Below are 27,545 nucleotides of genomic sequence, written 5' to 3'. Positions count from 1 at the left end.
CTGGCGGTAGAGGCCTCTTCCCACCATGCTGCCCTGGGCTCTACCCTTGACAGACGCTTCCAGACTTGAGGATAAATTTGAGTTTATTTTAGGGGAAAAAAAATGCTTAAAGCACAAATTACAGAGAGGAGGAGCTGAGATCCTTCAGAGGCCTGAGCTTCTACTCCTTTCCCTTAAGGTTCCTCCAAAGCAACAGCTCCATAAAATCCTTCAGCTCCCCAGCCCCACACCGAGAACCCCACATGTTGATTGGATCAGCCAAATCTACAACAGTCATGCAGATAAGTCCTAAGGAGAATACTGAAGGGTTTTTCTTCTCCCTCGAGCCTAGCATGAATAAGTCCCCAAATTTCTAGTCTGGCAGAATGGCAGACCCTGTCTCCAGATCCAAAGAATCACCTAGACACCCCCTCAGGCTCCTGGGCCTGGGACCGCAGCTGCACAGCCACCCCCACTCCCCTCAGAGCCGAGAGGAGAAGCCTGCCACTGCGATGTTCTCCCCGGTGATGTAGCTGGCATCTGGAGAGCACAGGAAGGACACGACTCCTGCACAGTCCTCCGGCTCCCCAATCCTGGATGGAAGGAGGACACAGTGTCAAGCATCTTGTACTCTGATTCTGCTGCTCTGGGGCTCACAGACGATAGGTGGGAGTGGGCTTTATGGGGAACAAGGTGGACGCAACAGGGCTAATTGCACCCTCCAGGGCCATGTGGACTCCAGATTTCAGCAAAAAAGAATTGTCAGATGACAGGGAGGGGTCTGCTCTTGCAATAGACTCAACTGCTCCTGCCCAGCCATACACAGACCACCAAATCTCCAAATCCCACTTGCCTCTGCATCTGAAGATACTCCCTGAGGTACTTGAGGAGAGACTCATTCCCATGTAACTGGGGAAAGGGAAGAAATGAAAGAGTCAGTGCTACTAAAACAAGGAGATGGGCAGGGCCCCGGGAAGGCCACCAGGCAGAGCACCTAGGGCAGGTTTGCCCTTCTCAAAAGAAGGAGCATCTTTTCAGGATGGATGGACTGCACCATGGCTGAGTTCAGAGAACAATGAAGACCTCAGTCATAAGCATGCTGACCTAAGGATTCAGTCACCCCTTTATCCCTTAGTCACTGGGCAGGGTTCCCACTTAGCCAGACTGGGAGATGGAGGACACACCCAATCCTCACCACTTTGCTGAAGTCAGTCTTGATTACTCCTGGAACCAGGCAGTTTACCCGGATGTCCTTGGGGGCCAGCTCCAATGCCAGTGTTCTAGTGAGAGCCAGCAGCGCTGTCTTGCTGACATTGTAGACACCCAGCTCCTGGAAGGGGAATTGAGAGAGTGATTAGGATATGGGAGAGTGGGGGAAAGCATTGGTTGGATTTCTCACCTACAGGGATCTCACAGGCGCAGCAGCCGTCCCACCCACATGGAGACAAGCTCAGCCCAGGGCAGCAGGAGGATGGTGGGGGTCTGTCTCAGGCATTTTCTCTGTAAGGCTCTGAGGAAGAGGACAAAGTTGCCCTTCACCCTACACCACTGAGGAGCACAAGGACCAAGCACTTACCACTCTTGGAAAATAAGCTGCAACGGAAGAGACCAGGGTGACAGCACCCTTCCTGAGATGAGACAAACACAAGAGAAGCTGAAGCTAAGAGCTTACCACTGATGGTGATACCATCAGGCGGTCACTAAATGATGTAACCCTCACAGAAGCAACACAGGTCCTATTACTATCCCCATCTCAGAGTTCAAGAAACTGAGACTCAGAGAGGTTTAGTACCAGCCAATACATGGCAGAGCTGGGATTCCATCCCTATTTCTCATAAATACTATGTCCATGCTCAGAACCCTTATACTCTGCTTCCTCTCTTGCCGGGTGCTTGAAGGACAGTGCAGGGTGGATTTGGTGAACAGGCACCCAAGGCTGATGGTGAGTGCCTATCCATGGGCAACCTCTAAGGAGCAGATGGGGTAAGGGAGACCTGAAGTGACGGTCAGGAACTTTCCTTCTACTGAAGACAGCCCCTAGCCAGTTCCTAAGGGTGTGTCTGTGAGGAGTACAATCAGATCTGCAGGACCTAGAACACAGGCAGGATCCCTGGAGACCAAGCGCGGGCATGAGGAAGGCTTTTTCCTATGGAGAGGAATGGAGCTAACCCTGTCATTGGTTTTAAGTTGGTAAGAACAGAGAGCAGGTAAGGTAACAATGACCAGCCAACAGGGTCAAGGAACTAAAGCATAGCCTTGTACCAAACCTGCTGATGTCAAGGCCAAGGAGACTATGCCTGGGCCCCTGGAATACTGCTCTCATCCTGCAGCCACTGGAATTGGGAATGGCAGCCACACAGAAGGTGAGGCAGGACAAGATAAGGGATGTGGAGATCCCAGAGAGACCTCTTCTGTCCTCCACCCACTACCGGCTGTGCTACTGACTCTACTTTGGTGCCCAACTCAGGTCCCCAACTCCCACTGGTCCCCACCTCCACCCTGCAGTACCTCTTCTCCATGTAGGGCAGCAACTGGCTCAGCAGCAAGGCTGGGGACTTCACATTCACATTTAGGATCTGAAATCAGACCAAAGCATGGATGAGGGCAGAGACATGGTCAACCCAGGTCCTGATCTCATAAGACGCTTGGAGCCCTGTAATTTGTGCAGCAGACCCAATTTGTGTGCAGGTAAGAGAAACTAATCCCCCTTCTGACTAGTGCAAGAGGTATTTCCAATTTGCTAATGGTTTCATAGGCAGGCAGGCTAAGTCACAGGCCTGTGAGCAGAGCCCTGAAAATGTGAATTGTTCAGGACTGACACGAGGAAGGAAATGTTCAGGCCTTTCAAAGAAAATGGGGACTGGGGGCAGTGGGTCATGTCTGTAATCTCAGCACTTTAGGAGACCAAGGTGGGAGGATTACTCAAGGTCAAAAGTTCAAGACCAGCCTGAGCAACATAGTGAGACCCTGTCTCTACAAGAAATTTTTTAAATAATTGGCCTGGTGTGGTAGTGCACACCTGTAATCCTAGCTACTCAGGAGGCTGAGGCAGGAGGATCCCTTAAGCCCAGGAGTTTGAAGCTGCAGTGCGCCATGATCACGCTACTGCACTCCAGCCTGGGTGGCAGAGTGAGATCCTGTCTCTTAAAAAAAACAGCAACAACAAACTGTAAGCAGAGGCCTCTGGAGAAAGACTGAAGACAGTCTGATGGAGCGGAAGCAGGTGCTAGAAGCAAGGGAGATTTCTGGAACAGTCTTTTTTGTCTCTCTGAGCTTTCATTTGCTTGTGCTCTCGCCTTGTCCCCACAGAATTTAAGGCATACTCACAATGCAACAGCATAAAACAAATCAAATAGGTACAATGTGTGAAGAAATGGAGAAAAGGAAAAATCAGTGCAGAAAAATAAGAAAAAGCAAGAGTGAGGTTGGTGCCTACAGTTCACAGCATGTGATAAGGACTGAGCATTTACTCTATTACTTGGTTACCAAAAGGCAGGCTGTGAAGGCCTACACACACCAGATTGTCGCAGACTTGGCTCTGAGCTTTCCTGCAGCCAATACAAACAGGGAGACAAAACAGAATTGCCATTCTGGGAGCTAGATGTCTATGCTGATCCCGCTTGTGACTAAAGTCTGAATCCAGGCTAAGCCACACAGGTCCTGAAACTCTGGAGGATCTGTCTGGTGGGTCTGGGAACAGGGGAGAAGTGAGAGAGGAAGTGGCAAGGAAAGATGCAGAGGCAGAGCCTGGGAGCTAAGGCAGAGCGCCAGGTGGGACTGACATGGCACCAGGAACCCCTCCTGCAGGGATCTATCCTGATTCAGGTCATCTGCATCCTGCATCTCTAGGGAATGAGACTGCACACCTGCAACTGACCAGGACTGTTCAATGTTTTTTCCACTCCCCGATCTCATGCCCACTCAATCCCTTGGATGTGGGCGGGGGAAATACTTAAGCTGAATGTTGCTGTGACCCATTTGATGACACGTTACCAGTGTGGGGGATGACCCCCCATGACTGCAAGAAGTGGCCCAGATGTCAGAAGAGGGTAACACCCTGAGGTCCCTAATAAGAAGGAATTGAGGATTAGGCTAGCTGTAAGGACAAAATAGACCCCAACCAGCCCACAGGATATCTGTCCAAAACTCCATGTGCATCAGGCTGAGTGATGGGCTGAGGTAAGGCCCCTCCTAGACTCAGGAACAAAACCCATGCCAAAGAAAAGGTGAGACTCCCTCCCTTGATGAAGAAAACTGCCCCATTAGAAAGTAGGAGAGAGTAGCTCTGTGTGCCAAGTAGTCCTGAGCAGAGAACTACCCATAAGCCTGAAAGAGGGTGCACGCTGGAGTCACTGGGTAAGGAGAAGGATGGAGGTGATGTGGTTTTGGTGGTTTAAAAGATTAGAGGTTTCCCTAATGGTGAAACCTGCTAGAGAGAAGGGGGGGTCTGCCTGGAGATGGCCTCAAAACTGGCTCAAAAATAAGATGAATGGTAAGGAATTCTCCTTACAGGACACCTACTGAAAACTGCATTTAGTTGAAAGCAGAGCATCTGGTAAATTCTAAACTCATTTTGTGACAATTTCACCTCCGAGGTGATGGCAGATGTGATCGGGGACAAGTCATCAATGATTTCTGTCCAGTGGTACAGAATCGCTCACTGAAGGCCAAGTCCTTGGAGAACAGGGGAGAATCCAAGAAAGTAAGGTCAGATTGTTGGCATCTGCCCTCAGCTTCAGGAGGGAAGACTGCAAACAGTTTCGAGAAAAAGAGTCATGATCCTGTGAACTGAGACACTAAACAGGAAAATGATTCAGGAGGCTTAGGAGACTGTCAGCAATAAAATCCCAGCTATAAACTCACAAATGATCCTTTGGAGGCATTAAGAATATAGCTAAAGAGCCTGGGGAAGCAGCTCAGCAGGGGCTGCAGGGAGCTCAAATTTCAGATCATCTCTGAGGATGTAGCCAAGGGCACCCAGCCAAGGGCAGATAGAAGGGAGGGGCCAGCCTGAAGATGATGTTGGCAAATGAGAGTGCAGGAGCTAAGGAAGGCAGAACACACTAAGGCCAGAAGGCAGGGAACACTTTGACCCAGTGCTTAGGGCACAGTGGGGAATGCTCACAATGGCAGAAAGAATGAGATTCATCACCATGCATTCTGACAGAGAGAACAGGGAACAAAACATGAGAGTGAAAGGAACATAAGTCATTGGGGAACAATTGGGCCCAAGATGGGCTTCAAGGCATTTTACAAGGTCTCTCCCAGTCCCTTGTGGACCAGGTGGCAGAATCCTTAAATGGACTGGCAGCAGGCTGGGATGTCTAATCCCCTGGAATGCTGATGGCTGGATCTGGTCCTGACAGCAAGTTCTTGTAGACTCAATGAGGAGCCCCCTTCCAGGAGAGAGTGAGTCTCCGCAAGAGGCACAGGTCACCAAAGAAAAACACAGGACCTGTATCTTCCTCTACAAAAGGGTGCAACACACAGAAATGCTTAACTTTTACAGAGAGACTCTGACTAACCATTCACAGCTGTATCCCTAGAGCCTGGAATGGTGGTGCCTGGCACACAGCAATAAATATCTGCTGAATGATTAAATGCAAAAGGGATGAGAAGAGAAAAGAAAGTGGAAAGTGTAGGGGCCAGATTTAAGAATCAACAAGCCAGAAAGTAGCATCCGGGCACATTTTGGGAGACAGCTAGCCAGGCAGGACTACCACCCAGGGCCTGCTTCTCCAATAACCTCTGGAGGGAAACAGAGTGTCTTGGTGGGCACAGGCATGCTGGAGCCTAGTGCAGAGCTGGCATCGGGACCTCAGCCGCCTCCCGGGGGCAGGCCTCTCACCTTGTCCCAGATCTGCTCACTGGTCCCCAGAGTGCTCCCCACCAGAGGGTTGACCCCTGCACAGCACACCAGGAAGTCGACGCCCCCACAGTGCTCCAGGGCCTGCAGAGAGGACTTGAGTGAGTGTGGAGATGGCCTAAGGAGGGCTCTCCCTCCCAGGGCAGTCCAGGTCATAGGGCCTTTAGGCAAAGCTTGCAGAGCAGATGCTTCAGCCAGAAATGGTTACAAGGCTCCTGCGAAAACCAAACTCTCCTGAAGGAAAGTGACCTAGGTGTCCCAAGGGCAGGCTCCTGGGGCCAGGCACCGAGAGAGGAAGGTCACTCTGGGGACCTCCCTCACCCCTTCAGACTCTTCCTCCACAATGATTCTCCCAGGGCCTGGGGGTGGGGTGAGGGTCCTCTCACATACAGGCCACTTTCCCGAGGGACCTTCTGGGCAGCAAGGTCAGCCTGGGCACAGTCACGGTCTCAGGACATATTCTAGGCCCCCTCCCAGGTCTGAGCAGTGAAGGACAGGTTCTGCATTTTCCCCTCTCTGTGTCCTTCCACCACCTGCCCCCTCACTGTGGCCACCAGCCGCTCCCGGTCCTCAGCCTTCCCCACGTGGCACACAATGCCCGCCACGCTCAGTCCCTCCCTCTGCAGCTGGGCCGCAGCCCGGTCCACGTTCTGCTGCTTCCGGCTGCTGATGACCACGTGGGCCCCGTCCTGGGCCAGACGCCGGGCGATGGCAAAGCCGATCCTGGATGCAGAAATGGAGGGCACAAGTCAGCCTCAGCCTCTCCCCACTGTCCTTCCTCTACCCAGTTCTGGAAATCAGCAAATAAAGGTGGGTCTTGCTTTGAAACTCTGAGTCCTTGTGGAAGCCACAAGGACCCTGTGAGGGGTCAGGACCCATGGGCAATCCAGCACTCACCCACTGGTAGACCCTGTGACCACAGCTACCCGTTCAGCTAGGATGCCCTTCCGGTCTATCCCAGTGCTGCTCATCCTCACAGAAAGCCTAGCACAGGGATGAAACCAGCCCCGGTGGCCCCGGGCCACTGCTGGCAGCATGGTGGTTGGTGTCTGCGATGCTTCCTGTTGAATCAGGCCTAGGGCAAATAATCAGTTTCACTTATCACTGATGCCTCAGTGAGCATGAAGGTAATCTACTCTCCTCCTTCCTCCAGACAGACAAGGCCAGCAACAGAGAGTGTCAGAGAGTCAGGCTGGTTAGGGTAAATTTCAAACATGAACCTCAGGTCAGGAAAGCAATCCATGAACACTCCTAAGCTATAAAACTGGGGAAACTATTCACAAATTAAAATGTGAGACTCAACATTCGGTAGACACGGGTGATTTTTCCATTCATTGCATAGCAAACATTGAGCACTGGCAATGTGTCACGCACTGGGCAGTAGAGGTGGGGACACCCTAGTAAACCACAGACTCAGCCCTGAACCCCACCCATGCAGCTTCCCAGTTAAATGAGGATGCCAAGCACCAACAAATAATTATGCCAGTAATTAACTGCTTCTGTGTCTGGAATTGGTGGGTTCTTGCTCTCGCTGACTTCAAGAATGAAGCCGCGGACCCTTGCGGTGAATGTTACAGTTCTTAAAGATGATGTGTTCAGAGTTGTTCATTCCTCCTGGTGGGTTCGTGGTCTTGCTGGCTTCAGGAGTGAAGTTGCAGACCTTCGCAGTAACTGTTAACAGCTCTTAAAGGCGGTGCATCTGGAGTTGTTCGTTACTTCCGGTGCCTTCGTGGTCTCGCTGGCCTCAGGAGCGAAGTTGCAGACCTTTGCGTTGAGTGTTACAGCTCTTAAAGGCAGCGCGGACCCAAAGAGTGAGCAGCAGCAAAATGTATTGCAAAGAGGGAAAGAACAAAACTTCCACAGAGTGGAAAGGGACTCCAGCGGTTTGCCACTGCTGGCTCAGGTGGCCTGCTTTTATTCCCTTATCTGGCCCCACCCACATCCTGCTGATGGTCCATTTTACAGAGACCTGATTGGTCCATTTTACAGAGAGCTGATTGGTCCGTTTTGACAGAGTGCTGATTGGTGCATTTACAAACCTTTAGCTAGACACAGAGTGCTGATTGGTGTGTTTACAATCCTCTAGCTAGATACAAAAGTTGTCCAAGTCCCCACCCTATTAGCTAGACACAGAGTGCTGCACCCTTGCCTCTCCTCCTAGACCACAAGGAGGACCAAGAAAAATTGGATTTAGTGGCCCTTATTGATGCATTCTCAAAACCTGTTAGAGAGTCCTAAGCATTCTCCTGTTAGTATTGGGACCTTACCCATGTCCTAGAATGATGTTATGCCCCAAAAATGAATTGTAGGGCCATACCCTGAGGGAGGAAAGAGATCTCCAGGGTTGGAAGAGTGACACCTTTTGTCCTCACTTATATGAAAAGGAAGGATACAATTTCTGAGATTCCCCATATCCTAGTTTCAGGAATAGCTTTTGTTAGGCCTGCTTGTCTGAGGAGGGATCCTAAAATCCCAGATAGTCCCCCCTACCATGGGGCTTTGGGCAAAAATTATATCTTTCTGATTGGTGAGCCCAGATGCCTAAAGAAGGTAACAGAGTCCTGAAATTTATACTAGAAATCATTCTTATAGGAGAAACTAGAAAAGCACCAGAGACAGGGAGTGGTTTTTTAGAAGCGGGACTAGCCTTGGAGAAGAGAGGCAAGAGGAAGTATGTCTGGCAGGCATTAGGACCCAGGGGACAAGGGTCAGGATAGATAGGACAGATGGGCGAGTCTCACTTGAGCGACATGCCTTTAAGAATTCCGCTCGTGGCCACAGGGTCAACCAACTTGTTGGGACCCCAGAGCTGAATGGCTTTCCTCTCTGTCGACCTTCAGCTCAGCCCAGAAGTACAGGAAAAGCAGAAGCTGCTTCCAGGCAAACCAACGTTCCCAACTCCGAAGAGTTGGGGGTTGTTAGAGAGCCCTTTCCCAGAAGGCCTGACACCCATGTCTTTAGTCCAGCGGCCGCACTAGTCGCTTTTAACTGGCCGACAGGTGCCCCGTATTTAGCCCCCAAACTCTAAGGAAAAATAGGACAGAACAGGAAGTGAAAGGGGTCTGATGGTACTTACCACTTGGTGATAGTCTCCCAGCTTGGTGATAGGCGATGGTCTCACCACTTGGTGATAATCTCACCGCTTGGCGATAGGTGATAGCCCCTTTGTGGTCACCAAAATGTGTTTGGAATTGGTGGGTTCTTGGTCTTGCTGACTTCAAGAATGAAGCCGTGGACTCTCAGGTGAGTGTTACAGTTCTCAAAGATGGTGTGTCCGGACTTGTTCGTTCCTCCTGTCCAGAGTTGTTCGTTCCTCCCAGTGGGTTTGTGGTCTTGCTGGCTTCAGGAGTGAAGCTGCAGACCTTCACAGTAACTGTTACAGCTCTTAAAGGCGGCACATCTGGAGTTGTTCATTCCTTCCAGTGGATTTGTGGTCTTGCTGGGCTCAGGAGTGAAGTTGCAGACCTTCACAGTGAGAGTTTCAGCTCTTAAAAGTGGCACCGATGCAAAGACTGAGCAGCAGCAAGATTTATTGTGAGGAGCGAAAGAACAAAGCTTCCACAGCATGGAAGGGGACTAGAGTGGGTTGCCACTGCTGGCTCAGGTGGCCTCCTTTTATTCCCTTATGTGGCCCCACCCACATCCTGCTGATTGGTCCATTTTACAGAGACCTGATTGGTCCATTTTACAGAGAGCTGATTGGTCTGTTTTACAGAGAGCTGATTGGTCCATTTTGACAGAGTGCTGATTGGTGCATTTACAATCCTTTAGCTAGACACATAAGTTCTCCAAGTCCCCACCAGATTAGCTAGACACAGAGTGCTGATTGGTGCATTTACAAACCTTTAGCTAGACACAGAGTGCTGACTGGTGCGTTTACAAACCGTTAGCTAGACAGAAAAGTTCTCTAGGCCCCCACCTGACCCAGAAGCCCAGCCAATTTCACCTCTCAATGGCACTCTCCATGGGACTTTGCAGCACCTAGCCAGGGCACTCTGGCAGCCCAGAGGGAGCTCATCCCCCGATCAAGCCCAGCAGGTGCCAGCCTGTGCTGGTTCTGGGTGAGTGCAGGGCTGAGCCCATGCCCACCCGGAACCCACGCTGGCCCGTGAGTGCCACGTGCAGCCCCAGCTCCTGCCCACACCTCTCCCTCCACACCTCCCCATGAGCAGAAGGAGCCAGCTCCAGCCTCGGCCAGCCCCAGAGGGGACCCCACAGCACAGCAGTGGGCTGAAGGGCTCCTTGAGCATGGCCAGAGTGAACACCGAGGTGGAGAGTGAGTGACAGCTGCTGGCACGTTGTTACCTTTCACTTCTAGCTGAAAAAGCAAAACCAACAGAAACTCTCATTCACTGCTGGATACAGGGTAAGTACAATTGAAAGGTAACAATGTACTAGGAGCCCTCACTCTCAGTGCTTCCTCAGCCTCGGGGTCCACTCTGGCAGCACTTGAGGAGCCTTTAGCCCACCACTGCACTGTGGGAGCCCCTCTCTGGGCTGGCCAAGGCTAGAGCCAGCTCCCTCTGCTTGTGGGGAGGTGTGGAGGGAGAGGCATGGGCGGGAACTGGGGCTGCATGCAGTGCTCACAGACCAGTGCGAGTTCCTGCGGGTGCAGGCTCAGCAGGCCCCACACTCAGAGCAGTCAGCCGGCACTGCCGGCCCAGGGCAGTGAGGGGCTTAGCAGCTGGGCCAGCAGCTGCCGTGGGTGCACTGGGTCCCCTAGCAGTGCCAGCCTGCCCCTTGCTCCACGGCACTCGGTCTCATCAACTGCCCAGAGGCTGAGGAGTATGGGTGCATGGCGTGGGACTGGTGGGCAGCTCCATCCGTGGCCCTGGCACAGGATCCACTAGGTGAAGCCAGCTGGGCTCCTGAGTCTAGTAGGGACTTGGAGGACTCTTGTGTCTAACTGGGGGGTTGTGAATGTGCCAATCAGCACTCTGTGTCTAGCTCAGAGTTTGTGGATACACCAGTCAGCACTCTGCGTCTGGCTCAAGGTTTGTGAATACACCAATCAGTGCTCTGTGTCTGGTTGACCTAGTGGGGACTTGGAGAACTTTTGTGTCTAGCACTCTGTGTCTAGCTCAGGGTTTGTAAATACACCAACCAGCACTCTGTGTCTAGTTCAGGGTTTGTAAATACACCAGTCACTACTCTGTATCTAGTTAACCTAGTGGAGACTTGGAGAACTTTTATGTCTAGCTAGAGGATTGTAAATGCACCAGTCAGCACTCTGTGTCTATCTCAGGGATTGTGAATGCACTAATCAGCACTCTGACAAAATGGACCAGTCAGCTCTCTATAAAATGGACCAATCAGCTCTCTGTAAAACGGACCAATCAGCTCTCTGTAAAACGGACCAATCAGCTCTCTGTAAAATGGACCAATCAGCAGGATGTGGGTGGGGTCAGATAAGGGAATAAAAGCAGGCTGCCCAGCCAGCCAGCAGCAACTGTGTCGGGTCCCCTTCCACACTAGTGGAAGCTTTGTTCTTTTGCTCTTTGCAATAAATCTTGCTGCTGATCACTCTTTGGATCCATGCTGCCTTTATGAGCTGTAACACTCACCACGAAGGTCTGCAGCTTCACTCCTGAAACCAGCAAGACCACAAACCCACCCACCGGGAGGAACGAACAACTCCAGACGCACCACCTTTAAAAGCTGTAACACTCACCATGAAGGTCTGCAGCTTCACTCCTGTCAGAGACCACGAACCTACCAGAAGGAAGAAGCTCCAGACACACCTGGACATCTAAAGGAACAGACTCTGGACTACCATCTTTAAGAACTGTAACACTCACCGCGAGGGTCCGCGGCTTCATTCTTGAAGTCAGTGAGACCAAGAACCCACCAATTCTGGACACATAATCACTTTGGGAAATGATTTGGTGTTATATGGAGAAGTTGAAAATATAGATCTCCGACTCTGTAGAGGGAACTAGCATCCTACAGAAGGGAGGTCATGTGTGCACCAAGAGACTGTACACACACGTTCACAGAAGCCTGCTTAGAATGTTCCAAACTGGAAACAAGTCTGTATTAGTTTGTTTTCACACTGCGATAAAGAACTACCTGAGGCCAGGCACGGTAGCTCACACCTGTAATCCCAGTACTCTGGGAGGCCAAGGTGGGCATATCCCTTGAGCTCAGGAGTTTGAGACCAGCCTGGGCAACATGGTGAAATCCTGTCTCTACAAAAATTAGCTGAGTGTGGTGGTGTGCACCTGTAGTCAACTACTCAGGAGCCTAAGATGGGATGATTGCTTGAGCCCAGGAGGTCAAGGCTGCAGTGAGCTGAGATTGCACACCATACTCCAGCCTGGGAGATAGGGCAAGACCCTCTCTAAAAAAAAAAAAAAAAAAAACCCTACCTGAGACTGGGTAATTTATAAAGAAACAAGGTTTAATTGACTCACAATTCCACAGGCTGCACAGGAAGCAAGGCTTGGAAGGCCTCAGGAAACTTACAATTAGGGTAGAAGGTGAAGTGAAGCAGGCAGGTCTTACACAGCTGGAAAAGAGCAAAGCAGGAGGTGCTACACGCTTTTAACAACCAGATCTCATGTGAACTCACTGACTATCACAAGAACAGCAAGGGGGAAATCTAACCCCCATGATCCAATCACCTTCCACTAGGCCCCCTCCTCCAACAATGGAGATTACAATTCGACACGAGATTTGGGCAGGGACACATACCTAAACCATATCAAAGTCTATATGCCTATTAATGGTGGAACGCATCAACAAATCATGTTGCATTTCTATAATGGAATACTGTACAATAATGAAAATGAATGAACTGAAGCCACACTGAACAACATAAAGGAATCTAAAAAAATATATTGTTGGTCCCAGAGCAAGATGGCTGAATAGGAGCAGCTCCAGCCTCCAGCTCCCAGCATGAGCAACACAGAGGACGGGTGATTTCTGCATTTTCAACTGAGGTACCGGGTTCATCTCACTGGGGAGTGCCGGACAATCAGTGCTGGTCAGCTGGTGCAGCCTGACCAGCGAGAGCTGAAGCAGGGCGAGCCGTCGCCTCACCTGGGAAGTACAAGGGGAAAGGGAATCCCTTTTCCTAGCCAAGGGAAACTGAGACACATAACACCTGGAAAATCGGGTAATTCCCTCCCTAATACTGCACTTTACCAAGGGTCTTAGCAAACGGCACACCAGGAGATTATATCCCACACCTGGATGGGAGGGTTCCACGCCCACAGAGCCTCCCTCCTTGCTAGCACAGCAGTCTGAGATCTAACTGCAAGGTGGCAGCGAGGCTGGGGGAGGGGTGCCCGCCATTGCTGAGGCTTAAGTAGGTAAACAAAGCTGCCAGGAAGCTCGAACTGGGTGGAGCCCACCGCAGCTCAAGGGGGCCTGCCTGTCTCTGTAGACTCCACCTCTGGGGACAGGGCATAGCTAAACAAAAAGCAGCAGAAACCTCGGAAGAGGTAAAGGATCCTGTCTGACAGCTTTGAAGAGAGCAGTGGATCTCCCAGCACGGAGTTTGAGATCTGAGAACGGACAGACTGCCTGCTCAAGTGGGTCCCTGACCCCTGAGTAGCCTAAGTGGGAGACATCCCCCACTAGGTGCAGACCGACACCTCACACCTCGCTCAGTGGGGTACACCCCTGAGAGAAAGCTTCCAGAGCAAGAATCAGACAGCAACACTCGCTGTTCAGCAATATTCTGTCTTCTGCAGTCTCTGTTGCTGATACCCGGACAAACAGGTCTGGAGTGGACCTCAAGCAATCTCCAACAGACCTACAGCTGAGGGTCCTGACTGTTAGAAGGAAAACTGACAAACAGAAAGGACACCCACACCAAAACCCCATCAGTTCATCACCGTCATCAAAGACCAACGGCAGATAAAACCACAAAGATGGGAAAAAAGCAGGGCAGAAAAGCTGGAAATTCAAAAACTCAGAGCACATCTCCCCCTCCAAAGGAACACACCTCATCGCCAGCAACGGATCAAGGCTGGACAGAGAATGACTTTGACGAGCTGAGAAAGAAGGTTTCAGTTGATCAAACTTCTCAGAGCTAAGGAGGAACAATGTAACCAGCACAAAGAAAGTAAAAATCTTGAAAAAAGAATGGAAGAATGGATAACTAGAATAATCAATGCAGAGAAGGCCATAAACGAACTGATAGAGATAAAAACTATGACACGAGAAATACGTGACAAATGCACAAACTTCAGTAATCGACATGATCAGCTGGAAGAAAGAGTATCAATGATTGAAGATCAAACAAATGAAAAGAGCGAGAAGAGAAGTCTAGAGAAAAAAGAGGAAAAAGAAATGAACAAAGCCTCCAAGAAATATGGATTATGTGAAAAGACTAAATCTACGTCAGATTGCCTGAAAGTGAGGTGGGAAATGGAACCAAGTTGGAAAACACTCAGCAGGATATCATCCAGGAGAACTTCCCCAACCTAGTAAGGCAGGCCAACATTCAAATTCAGGAAATACAGAGAACACCACAAAGATACTCCTTGAGAAGAGCAACTCCAAGACACATAATTGTCAGATTCACCAAAGTTGAAATGAAGGAAAAAATGTTAAGGGCAGCCAGAGAGAAAGGTTGGATTATACACAAAGGGAAGCCTATCAGACTAACAGCAAATCTCTCCGCAGAAATTCTCCAAGTCAGAAGAGAGTGGGGGCCAATATTCAACATTCTTAAAGAAAAGAATTTTCAACCCAGAATTTCATATCCAGCCAAACTAAGTTTCATAAGTGAAGGAGAAATAAAATCCTTTACAGACAAGCAAATGCTTAGAGATTTTGTCACCACCAGGCCAGCCCTACAAGAGACCCTGAAGGAAGCACTAAACATGGAAAGGAACAACCAGTATGAGCCATTGGAAAAACATGCCAAAAGGTAAAGACCACTGATGCTAGGAAGAAACTGCATCAACTAATGAACAAAATAACCAGCTAATATCACAATGACAGGATCAAGTTCACACATAACAATATTAACCTTAAATGTAAATGGACTAAATGGTCCAATTAAAAGATACAGACTGGCAAATTGGATACAGAGTCAAGACCCATCAGTTTGCTGTATTCAGGAGACCCATCTCACATGCAGAGACACACATAGGCTCAAAATAAAGGGATGGAGGAAGATCTACCAAGCAAATGGAGAGCAAAAAAAGCAGGGGTTGCAATCCTAGTCTCTGATAAAACAGACTTTAGGCCGGGCGCGGTGGCTCAAGCCTGTAATCCCAGCACTTTGGGAGGCCGAGACGGGCGGATCACGAGGTCAGGAGATCGAGACCATCCTGGCTAATACGGTGAAACCCCATCTCTACTAAAAAATACAAAAAAAAAAAAAAAAAACTAGCCAGGTGAGGTGGCGGCGCCTATGGTCCCAGCTACTCGGGAGGCTGAGGCAGGAGAATGGCATGAACCCGGGAGGCGGAGCTTGCAGTGAGCTGAGATCGCCCCAATGCACTCCAGCCCAGGCAACAGAGCAAGACTCCATCTCAAAAAAAAAAAAAAAAAAAAACAGACTTTAAACCATCAAAGATCAAAAGAGACAAAGAAGGCCATCACATAATGGTAAAGGGATCAATTCAACAGGAAAAGCTAACTATCGTAAATATATATGCACCCAATACAGGAGCACCCATATTCGTAAAGCAAGCCCTTAGACACTTACAAAGAGACTTAGACTCCCATACAATAATAATGGGAGACTTCAACACCCCACTGTCAACATTAGACAGATCAACAAGACAGAAAGTTAACAAGGATATCCAGGAATTGAACTCAACTCTGCACCAAGCGGACCTAATAGACATCTACAGAAATCTCCACCCCAAATCAAGAGAATATAGATTCTTCCCAGCACCACATTGCACTTATTCCAAAATTGATCACATAGTTGGAAGTAAAACACTCCTCAGCAAATGTACAAGAACAGAAATTATAACAAACTGTCTCTCAGACCACAGTGCAATCAAACTAGAACTCAGGACTAAGAAACTCAATCAAAACTGCTCAACTACATGGAAACTGAACAACCTGTTCCTGAATGACTACTGGGTACATAAGGAAATGAAGGCAGAAATAAAGATGTTCTTTGAAACCAATGAGAACAAATATACAACATACCAGAATCTCTGGGACACATTTAAAGCAGCATGTAGAGGGAAATTTATAGCACTAAATGCCCACAAGAGAAAGCTGGAAAGATCTAAAATTAACATCACAACTAAAAGAAATAGAGAAGCAAGAGCAAACACATTCAAAAGCTAGCAGAAGGCAAGAAATAACTAAGATCAGAGCAGAACTGAAGGAGATAGAGACACAAAAACCCTCCAAAAAATCAATGAATCCAGGAGCTGGTTTTTTGAAAAGATCAACAAAATTGATAGACTGCTAGCAAGACTAATAAAGAAGAAAAGAGAGAAGAATCAAATAGACGCAATAAAAAATGATAAAGGCGATATCACCACTGACCCCACAAAAATACAAACTACCATCAGAGAATACTATAAACACCTCTATGCAAATAAACTAGAAAATCTAGAAGAAATGGATAATTTCCTGGACACTTACACTCTCCCAAGGCTAAACCAGGAAGAAGTTGAATCCCTGAATAGACCAATAGCAGGCTCTGAAATTGAGGCAATAATTAATAGCCTACCAACCAAAAAAAGTCCAGGACCAGATGGATTCACAGCCGAATTCTACCAGAGGTACAAGGAGGAGCTGGTACCATTCCTTCTGAAACTATTCCAATCAATAGAAAAAGAGGGAATCCTCCCTAACTCACTTTATCAGGCCAACATCATCCTGATACCAAAGCCTGGCAGAGACACAACAAAAAAAGAGAATTTTAGACACCAATATCCCTGATGAACATCGATGCAAAAATCCTCAATAAAATACTAGCAAACCGAATCTAGCAGCACATCAAAAAACTTATCCACCATGATCAAGTGGGCTTCATCCCTGGGATGCAAGGCTGGTTCAACTTATGCAAATCAATAAACATAATGCAGCATATAAACAGAACCAAAGACAAAAACCACATGATTATTTCAATAGATGCAGAAAAGGCCTTTGACAAAATTCAACAGCCCTTCATGCTAAAATCTCTCAATAAATTCAGTATTGATGGAACGTATCTCAAAATCACAAGAGCTATTTATGACAAACCCACAGCCAATATCATACTGAATGGGCAAAAACTGGAAAAATTCCCTTTGAAAACTGGCACAAGACAGGGATGCCCTCTCTCACCACTCCTATTCAACATAGTGTTGGAAGTTCTGGCTAGGGCAATCAGGCAAGAGAAAGAAATAAATGGTATTCAATTAGGAAAAGAAGAAATCAAATTGTCCCTGTTTGCAGATGACATGATTGTATATTTAGAAAACCCCATTGTCTCAGCCCAAAATCTCCTTAAGCTGATAAGCAACTTCAGCAAAGTCTCAGGATACAAAATTAATGTGCAAAAATCACAAGCATTCTTATACACCAGTAACAGACAAACAGAGAGCCAAATCATGAATGAATTTCCATTCACAATTGCTTCAAAGAGAATAAAATACCTAGGAATCCAACTTACAAGGGATGTAAAGGACCTCTTCAAGGAGAACTACAAACCACTGCTCAGTGAAATAAAAGAGGACACAAACAAATGGAAAAACATACCATGCTCATGGATAGGAAGAATCAATACCGTGAAAATGGCCATACTGCCTGAGGTTATTTATAGATTCAATGCCATCCCCATCAAGCTACCAATGAGTTTCTTCACAGAATTGGAAAAAACTGCTTTAAAGTTCATATGGAACCAAAAAAGAGCCCACATCTCCAAGACAATCCTAAGTCAAAAGAACAAAGCTGGAGGCATCACGCTACCTGACTTCAAACTATACTACAAGGCTACAGTAACCAAAACAGCATGGTACTGGTACCAAAACAGAGATATAGACCAATGGAACAGAACAGAGTCCTCAGAAATAATACCACACATCTACAGCCATCTGATCTTTGACAAACCTGAGAGAAACAAGAAATGGGGAAAGGATTCCCTATTTAATAAATGGTGCTGGGAAAATTGGCTAGCCATAAGTAGAAAGCTGAAACTGGATTCTTTCCTTACTCCTTATACGAAAATTAATTCAAGATGGATTAGAGACTTAAATGTTAGACCTAATACCATAAAAACCCTAGAGCAAAACCTAGGTAGTACCATTCAGGACATAGGCATGGGCAAAGACTTCATGTCTAAAACACCAAAAGCAACGGCAGCAAAAGCCAAAATTGACAAATGGGATCTCATTAAACTAAAGAGCTTCTGCAAGGCAAAAGAAACTACCATCAGAGTGAACAGGCAACCTACAGAATGGGAGAAAATTTTTGCAATCTACTCATCTGACAAAGGGCTAATATCTAGACCCTACAAAGAACTCAAACAAATTTACAAGAAAAAAACAAAAAACCCCATCAAAAAGTAGGCAAAGGATATGAACAGACATTTCTCAAAAGAAGACATTCATACAGCCAACGGACACATGAAAAAATGCTCGCCCTCACTGGCCATCAGAGAAATGCAAATCGTGGCACATATACACCATGGAATACTATGCAGCTATGAAAAAGGATGAGTTCGTGTCCTTTGTAGGGATGTGGGTGTAGCTAGAAACCATCATTCTCAGCAAACTTTCAAAAGAACAGAAAACCAAACACTGCATGTTCTCACTCACAGGTGGGAATTGAACAATGAGATCACTTGGACTTGGGAAGGGGAACATCACATACTGGAGCCTATTATGGGGAGGGGGGAGGGATGGCATTGAGAGTTATAACTGATGTAAATGACGAGTTGATGGGTGCTGACGAGTTGATGGGTGCAGTACACCAACATGGCACATGTATACATATGTAACAAACCTGCACGTCGTGCACATGTACCCTAGAACTTAAAGTATAATAAAAATAAAAAAGTAAAAAATAAAAATAAAATAAAAAATATATACATATTTTTGAGTAAAGAAGTCAGACACAAAAGGATACATGTTATGTGAATCCACAAGTTGCAACAGGTAAAACAAATCTATGTTGCTTAAGAAGGCAAACAGGTGACAAAAATAGAGAAATGCAGGGTAGTGATCACCACAAAAGTCAGGAGAGTGGGTATTTCTGGGGTAAAGCTGTGGGGAGGCAGTTATGACTAAGAAGGGGCAAATAGGCTAGGCACGGTGGTTCATGCCTATATTCCCAGCACTTTGGAGGCCGAGGCAGGTGGATCACTTGAGGTCAGGAGATGGAGACCAGCCTAGCCAACATGGTGAAACCTCATCTCTATGAAAAATACAAAAATGAGCCAGGTGTGGTGGCATGTGCCTATAGTCCCAGCTACTTGGGAGACTGAGGCAGAGGCAGGAGAATTGCTTGAACCCAGGAGTTAGAGGTTGCAGTGAGGCAAGATTAAGCCACTGCACTCCATGCTGGGAGACAGAGGGAGACTCCATCTAAAAAAAAAAAAAAAGAAGAAGAAGGGGCAAATTAAAGAGCTTCTAGGGTGTTGACAATGTTGTATTTGATAAGCAAATGATGCCTACATGACATCCAGGAAGATATATAATATCGCCTATGTATGTGTATGCTTTTTATGTATGTGTTATAATTCACAATTTAAAAGTTTAAAAGTAAAGATTACCTGCTCATGGTAAATTTTAAAATTCAAGCAGATTAAAACTAATTCAAAAACTAAATCCTCCAATTCCCTTCTCAGAAGAAAATCTGCCAGCATCTCAGATACTTTCTCAAAGATGTTCTATGCAAAGGGCTTTGCTTTAAATAAGCAAAACTTTCTGATTTTAAACATTCAGTTCACAGAGGGTTTCCATGGAGTATCCTAGCCAGGAAGCAGAGGATCAGTAATGAGTGTCACATGAGTTCCTTGAATGCTCCACTCCTCCCTCATGGGGCCCAGGGCTTGGAACACACGAGTGCTCAATAAGGCTGGTGAGATAATCAGGCTGGGAAAGTTGCAGGTATAGGACCTGGAAGACTGAGGATTTTGACACAACAGAATAGATCCTCCTGTTAAGGGGAACAGGCTGAGAGGAGGAATGGAGGGTGTGGATGTCCAGGGTGTTTGGGAGAGAGCAGGGATGCCTATGTGTCTGGAACACCGAGAATGGAGGGCTCATGTCTGAGAAAGCAGACTGCAGTTTTGAACGACTCCAGCAGGCTGGTGCTGATTGAAGCTCTCTGAAGGGAGGTCTGTGGAGCTGGGCCAATTAAAGCAGCCACAGCCAGCCAGGCTGCTGTGTGGAGACCTGTGCCCTCAGGAGGCCCTTCAGAAGGGAAGGGTGTGCCTCTCTAGTTATGTGCAGATGTGAAGGCAGGGAGAGGATCTGGCATGGGAGACTCACGTATGAAGATATTTCACCATGAACTGGAAAATGCTAGGGTTGCTTCTCTAGGTGACCCTCTTTCACCCAAACCCTAATTTCCCAGCTCCTCATTCATGTTAGCCCAGAGGCTCCTGCCTTCCCCCATGTGGGATTCCCATTGGCCTGCCATCCCTTACTCTAATGGAAGAATCTGATCAGCTTCCTGCTGAGAGAGGGAAGGAGGCAGTGGTTCGAGCAAGGGGTTAGCAGGGCACTCAGGGACTTGGGAGTGTGCTTTTCATGTGGGACGGGACAGTGCCAGGAAGGTGAAGAGAGGCAGGCTCTGGCAGCTCTGGGCCAAGGGGCCGACAGATGTGAAATTTCAGGAGGCTCTGATATGGGATGACTCTGCCTACAGACCCTCATCAGTTCCAGACCTGCTCTGGCCACTCCATCACCAAAGGACTCCTGGTTACTAAGCAACCCCTGCCTTACCTGCTGCATCTCCCCTTGTTCCTTAGCAACCCTTGCATAACTCAGTTCCCTCGAGTTAGGGGTCTGTATCTATAAATTATAAGTGAATGGGTGCTGCTCAGGAATTGTGAAGAAATTTTCTATTAAATATCAGTCTGTACTCAGTGTCAAAATGCAGGCGACCTAATGCTCTGCTTTGGGAAGGAAGCTTTGGTTTCCGATTTATGTCTCTTCTGATATTGTATTTCCAAAAACAATCTTTGCAGGTCCTAGACCTCCCCGCTCTTTCCTCCCAACTGCTTCCACTCTGCCTGCTGTTGCTCTCGCTTTCTCTTTCACACGCCCTCTCTCCTTCCTGCAAGGTCATATTTACAGCCTTGCATTTCGTGGAGACAATAGGTTTCAGCTCCTGATTGGTCTACCTTTCTAAACAGGACACCAGATTCTGAACATCGTTATGCCCCCCTGGGGAACTCCTCTCCCTCTGCTGCGAGCATAGATTAACCCCCTTTTGAGGTTGAGGGGAATCCAGTCTCCTTGACTGCGAGGACAGGAGGAAAAAGAGGACTCGCCTTTTGTCGGGACAGGACGCCCCCTGCTGGAAGGCTAGAGTAACAGCACCTCTGAGAAATGTTCCTGTCTCAGCAAGTCTGGCTGTCCCCTTTCTGGCTTCTAACCGTTCTCACCAAGCCCTGCTTGTCTGAACTTGCCTCAATGTGGTTTGCAGGAAAGCTGACCTATTGTAAGGAAAGGCAACTCTGTCTGGCCTGTTGCAGGTAAACAACCTGCAGAAATGAAGTCAGGCCTCCTCTGTCTCCCCTGCTTCCCCTTCCCATGTAAAGCCCCTCTTTTGGCTGGGAGGATGGGAAGAGTGAGCAGCTTCCAAGGCCTCTAGTTCACCCTTCCCTACTCACTCATGCTTTCCCCAAAACAGTCAGCTGGGTCAGCTGGAGCAGAATTGACCACAGGTCCTGGGAGCTTAGAATGGTCCCTGAGCTTGGCACTGCCCACTCTGATACCCCTTTCCATGCTGATCAATTCAGATGCCCAAATTGGGGGTAGGGAAGCTGAATGGACACACCCTTAACCCAGTCCCATCTTGGAGGTGAATGGTCTTCAGCACTGCTCCAAAGAGAGGAGAGAAGGGAAACGGAAAGGGGTGGGGGGTGGGTGGAGGAAGAAAACAAAGATTAGAGGAGAAAGAATGAGAGACATGGAAGAGTTAGAAACATTGAAAATCAGAAAAGAAAGAATAATGCAAACAGAAAATAAAATTCTAAGCTCCCCAACGAACTGAAAGCACTCCTCCACTTGGCAAAGGGCATTCCAAAGTCAACCTTAAAAACCAGTGCAGGCCATGGGAATATGGGGTTGGACATGCCTCATTATACCCTCTTCCCTTTTGAGTTCAGGCATGACTGACCAGCATTACATTAAAATGGAGATCTTAGGGCTCAAAAACCAGACTTTGTAGCAATAAGATAACAAATTCTAACCTGACTGTAGTATAGCATCACATGACAGATAGCAGGTCCTGAAAAAAACGGAAGTATTTTACACCAAAATGCATTTCTTTGACATTTTTTGAAATGGCCCTGCAAAGCTGTCTCTTGTGAGGAAAATTTACATCCTATAGAAAATCCCCTTCCCTTTCCAGGTCTTTTCCTGATCCAAGAGAGATTTAACTAAGAGTCTGGCACCTTTTAGGGTCTGATAAAATATATTTACAATCTATTATCTATCAGGCCTACTACCTGGAGGCTTCATCTACATAACAAGAACCTTGGCTTCCACAACTCCGCTTATCTTAACTGCAAACATTTCTTTCTATTGACCTCAACTCTTTGGGCAGAGCTTAACCCTTTCAACCAGTTGCCAATCAGAAAATCTTTAAATCCACCTATGACCTGGAAGCCCCCACTCCAAGATGTCCTGCCTTTCTGGGCCTAAACAATGTAACCCTTACATGTATTGACTTGTGTCTCTGCCTGTAGCTTCTGTTCTCCTAAGATGTATCAAATCAAGCTGTAACCCAACCACCTCGGGCACATATTCTCAGGACCTCCTGGACCTGTGTCATGGGTCATGGTCCTCACATTTGGCTCAGAATAAATCTCTTCAAATATTTTACAGTTTGACTCTTTTTCATCAGCACTAAGGAGATATCAACAGAAGCTCTGTGATCTTGGGCAAGTCTGTTCCCCTCTTGCTCCATCCATATCACAGTAAAATAAGGGGTTGACTTGGGTGGTCCAAAGGACTCTGATAGCCCCAAGAGGTTTGTAATAATCAAAGAAGAAATACACTGAGCTGCAGACATAGAGCCAGGAAGAAAGAAGCATCAACATAAAAAGTAAACAGGAGTGAAGATGTGCGGTTCCAGTCATTATAGACCCAACACAAGGCAGTGAGGCACAGCAGCCCCAACCAGAGCCACATCATGCCTGCCCTGGGCAGTGCTGATGCTGGCCCAGGCTTACCTTGCTGTACACCTGTCTGTCTGGAGTGCAGGTCGGCAGCCCTTCTGTCAGGCAGTCTGCAACTGAGTGTGAGGATGTGAGTAAGCAGCAGGCTGGATTTCAGGCACTGCAGATTCTATCTGAACAATTCAAAGATTCCTGGAATTTATAGCCCCAGAATTCAGAAAGGTGGGAGGAGGGTTTCTGAAAAGGCCCCACCCATGCCTTGGGAGGAAACCTAGGGGAAGTGCAGGACTCGTTGTCTGAGTAATATTCTGCAGAATGCTGCACATACCACTTAACAAGCATAACCAGAAAAGAGTACAGCTGCTTGCCGCTTGTGGAAAGAAGTCAAAATAATAGTAGTTATGATAAGAGGGAGCAAGATGTCTTTATTATCCATGCTAGCAGGGGAAGAGTAGAAAGCAATTCCATTCTTCAATTTGTGAAGGGAACATAGGAGTTTTCAAAGAAAGGGTTTGGAATGCAAAATATGACTAATTACATAGTATTAATAATATAATAATTATCAAATTATTGAAATCATTATAACTAGGCTCAAACACATCTTTAGTAATAAAAATAGGAACCATTACAATCAACACATTTTTGCCAATAAGAAATAAGTTTATTTATTCCTGTAGCATAAAAATCCATCCTTCAGGATTCAGTGAACTCTTGGAAAGCACTTTCTGCATCCTGCTTGTTGTGGAAGTGTTTTCCCTGCAAAAAGTTGTCAAGATACTTGAAGAAGTAGTAGTCAGTTGGTGAGATGTCAGGCGAATATGACAGATGAGGCAAAATTTCAAAGCCCAATTCATTCAACTTTTGAAATGTTGGTTGTACAATGAGTGGTTGGACATTGTCGTGGAGAACTGGGCCTTTTCTGTTGACCGATGCCTGCTGCAGGTGTTGCAGTTTTCAGTGCATCTCATCAATTTGCTGAGCGGTCTTCTTACAAGTAATGGCTTTGCCAGGATTCAGAAAGCTGTAGTGGATCAAACCAGCAGCAGACAACCAAACAGTGACCGTGACCTTTTTTTGGTGCAAGATTGGCTTTAGGGAGTGCTTTGGAGTTTCTTCTCAGTCCAATCACTGAGCTAGTCATTGCTGGTTGACGTATAAAATTCACTTTTCATTGCACATCTGATTCAACTGGAAAGTAGTTCATTGTTATTGCATAGAATAAGAGAAGATGACACTTTAAAACAATAATTTTTTGACTTTCAGTCAGCTCATGAGGCACCCATTTATTGAGCTTTTTCACCTTTCCAATTTGCTTCAAATGCTGAATGTAGAATGGTCAGCAACTTCTAGTGTAGTTGTAAAAGGATCAGCTTCAATAATTGCTCTCAATTTGTCATCAACTTCCAATGACCAGCCACTACACTCCTCATCTTCAAGGCTCTCATCTCCTTTGCAAAACTTCTTGAACCACCACTACACTGTATATTTGTTAGCAGTTCCTGGGCCAAATGTGTTGTTTATAACGATGTGAGTTGTTTCCACTGCTTTACAACCCATTTTGAACTCAAGAAAATAGCTCAAATTTGCTTTTTGTCTAACATCATTTCCATAGTCTAAGTATAAAATAAACAGCAAGTAACAAGTTATTAGCCAAAAAAAGGTAAAGCAATAAATGCACATTAAAATGATGTATAGCATAAGCATATTTATTTAAGAACGTATTCCAATATCAAACGGCAAATTTCAACAACGCAAAAACCACAATTATGTTTGCACCAACCTAATAATCAAGTCACTCTTCAGCTGGGAGTGAGTTCTGTCCCTGATGTAATCTTTTGTTGGAGAGAATTCCAGAGCTTTCTGGTCCCTATCAGGATCTGAGACCTGAAGATGTTACCACTAGGGAACATATGAGTCACATTGCACCAAAGTATGTTAGCAACAGCAAATCAATATGGGTCTGCAGCAACCTCAGTTTTTGCCTCCTCAGAAGAAAGAATTCGACTGCGGGGCATAAGGCAGAGTGAGGAACTGGGGGAACTTTTTAAACAGGAGTGGAAGTTTATTCAAAAGCTCTAGTGCAGGAATGAAAGAAAGTCAAGTGCACTTAGAAGAGGGCCAAGCAGGTGACTTGAGAAATCAAGTGCCCAGTTTGACCTTTGACTTGGTGTCTTATATGTTGCCATGCTTCCGGGGTTGTGTTACTTCTCCCCTGATGCTTCCCTTTGGGTGGGCTGTCCGCATGCACAGTGGTCTGCCAGCACTTGGGAGGGGCTGCATGCACAGTGTGTTTACTGGAGTTGTACACATGCTCACTTGAGGCATTCTTCCCTTACCAGTCAAGTGTTCTTAGAAGAAGGTCATATACTAAACTCCAACATTTTGCCTCTTGATGTGCATGCTTGAGCCCACTCACCCAACTCCTGAGATCTTATCAAGAAGCTGCTGATCACCAGCTTCAGGTGTTTCTATCTATTGGGAGACAGCCTTTCCCTGGCACCAGCTGTGACCAATTATTATTTTAGAGAGACAGTATAACAACTATCTGACTATCACCTGATGGTCTCCTGACATTCCTGGATGGGTGGGAGGCCTCTCCTATCCTGTTCGTGTCTACCTGACTACCTACTGTAAACACTTTCCCCATCAAGAGTTCATCCAAGACTTCCAATTCTTTGGGGAAAATGGACAAAGATCAGTCTTCTGTAGCTACCTCCTGCTGACAGATGGGCAGTGGTGGTTGTTCTGTGAGTCTTGGCCTCCTGCTAGCTGTCAGGGCAGGGTGGCTCCATGGGTTAGTGAAAGCAGTATTCAGCCAGGTCCAAGGGAGGCAGGGGCAGAATTTCACCTCTGTTGTGTCCCACTGATGAGCAGTCTAGGGGTCCTCTGTAGAAGGGTGACTACTGAATATTGACAGGATGGTATCCCTCATTGAGGATCATCTGGAGCTTGATGGCCCATCCCTCTTGTTTCTTCTGAGCTGCAGCCAGAGATCACTGGTTGGTTCACAGGAATAAGCAGGGTCAGTCTAAATTGCAGGGGAAAAAAAACTCAAAAGCAACTGATAAAACTAGAATCTAATAACAGGTGTGCCACAGTTCTTGAAACATAATTTTTCTCTCTATTCTCCCTTTTTTTAAACTAAAAACAAATCATGGTAGGACTGACTTGTTTACAAAATGAGCTTTAGTCTTATTATACTTAGCCTGATTATTTACATAAAATACAGTAAAAATAATTATTTGCTATATAGTCTCTTTTTAAAATGGGCTTTGATGAAACTTTGTTCCATGAGGAATCTCAGATAAGACTTTTTAAAGCCTTAAGACAAGCTGTTGGTTTGTGCCATCAAATACCTGTATGAGTGGGGTAAATTCCCCTCCTCTAGAGGTCCCAGGATAACTTGAGGCTCCTGGACCTGTCAGAAAGTGACATTCCCTACTTACCACAAGTCAAGAACCCTGTGCAAGAACTGTGTAGACAAGCTACGAGGGCAGTGTTCCCAAGGGGCTTTTATTGGCTCTGTAAGTCAAATTTGATTCCTTAAAGGAAAGCACACCATTCTAGTCAAAACCTTGGTAAGATAATCAGTTTCTCCAATTGTGTCCTGTTGCAAAAGGAAACAGATTCTTATTGCACTTATGCAAATAACTATATTGCCATAACTTAAGAATACTCACAAATAGTTTCCAAATTCTAAATAATTCAGGTAGAAAGAAACAAACATGCTCCAAATTTTGTTTACAGGAGTATATGTTACTCAATTGTTAAAAGCTATAAACTGCTCAGAAGAAAAGTTTTCTTGGCTCTGAAAAACAAAGAATCAGCAATGTTTTCAGCAAAAAGTCACAAAAGGATTATTTCAGTCTTCTATTAGTTCAGTCCATGCAGTTAACTCCTATTCTGCTTGATATTCATGAACATTTCAGCTCTCCATGAGAGACCTGAAAGTTTTTTCTTCTATTCTAATGTCACAATCTCCAAAGTTATCAGAAACCTGGATTTAAGAACACCCGTTAGAGTCCTATAGCGATTATAAAACCACCTTTTACAGAGGTTCGAAAGAATACAATAATGATCTGTGGATGACAAAAAGTCTTGGGGCAGCCACAGTCAAAGATGTAATTGACAAGGAAATTTGCTATCTTTGTAGCACACAATAATTTAACATAACAATTACAATTATCACTGGTAACATATACTAACTCATATCAGAATTACAAGGGTTTTACACAATTTTGGCCAAATATTACCTTTGCATTAGTATACTGTTGATGTTAGACACAATTCTTAATAAAACCTTGTAGATAAATCTGTCCAATCTTAATCAGTTTGACCATAAGGTAAGATTTTTATAAACCTTTTATAACCCTTTACAATTTTCTGTTAAAGAACAGAACAAAGCTCTAAGAAAACCATATTGTACTTTTATTC

General features: G+C 46.4%; 1 protein-coding gene across 2 annotated transcripts; it reads right to left on the bottom strand.

Moving 5' to 3' along the window:
* Positions 1–65: 65 nt before the first annotated feature.
* Positions 66–6,882, bottom strand: LOC112628774 (dehydrogenase/reductase SDR family member 2, mitochondrial). 2 transcript variants are annotated; one of them, XM_025392002.1, is made up of 8 exons: positions 6,743–6,882; positions 6,391–6,568; positions 5,828–5,929; positions 2,488–2,555; positions 1,556–1,607; positions 1,164–1,309; positions 833–888; positions 66–572 (listed from the first exon to the last, which is right to left on the bottom strand). In XM_025392002.1, exons 1-8 carry the CDS (start codon positions 6,880–6,882, stop codon positions 412–414), a joined length of 903 nt encoding a protein of 300 aa, XP_025247787.1. In that variant the 3' UTR covers positions 66–411. The 2 variants fall into 2 exon arrangements, with proteins under 2 accessions (XP_025247787.1, XP_025247788.1); XM_025392003.1 differs by having other exon boundaries at positions 1,175–1,309.
* Between the last annotated feature and the right edge of the window lie 20,663 nt (positions 6,883–27,545).

This window comes from Theropithecus gelada, chromosome 7b (genome assembly GCF_003255815.1).
Source record: "Theropithecus gelada isolate Dixy chromosome 7b, Tgel_1.0, whole genome shotgun sequence".
NCBI classification, from domain to species: Eukaryota; Metazoa; Chordata; class Mammalia; order Primates; family Cercopithecidae; genus Theropithecus; species Theropithecus gelada.
The sequence above is the reverse complement of the archived record's forward strand: the minus strand, read 5'-3'. Positions and strand labels throughout refer to the sequence as shown.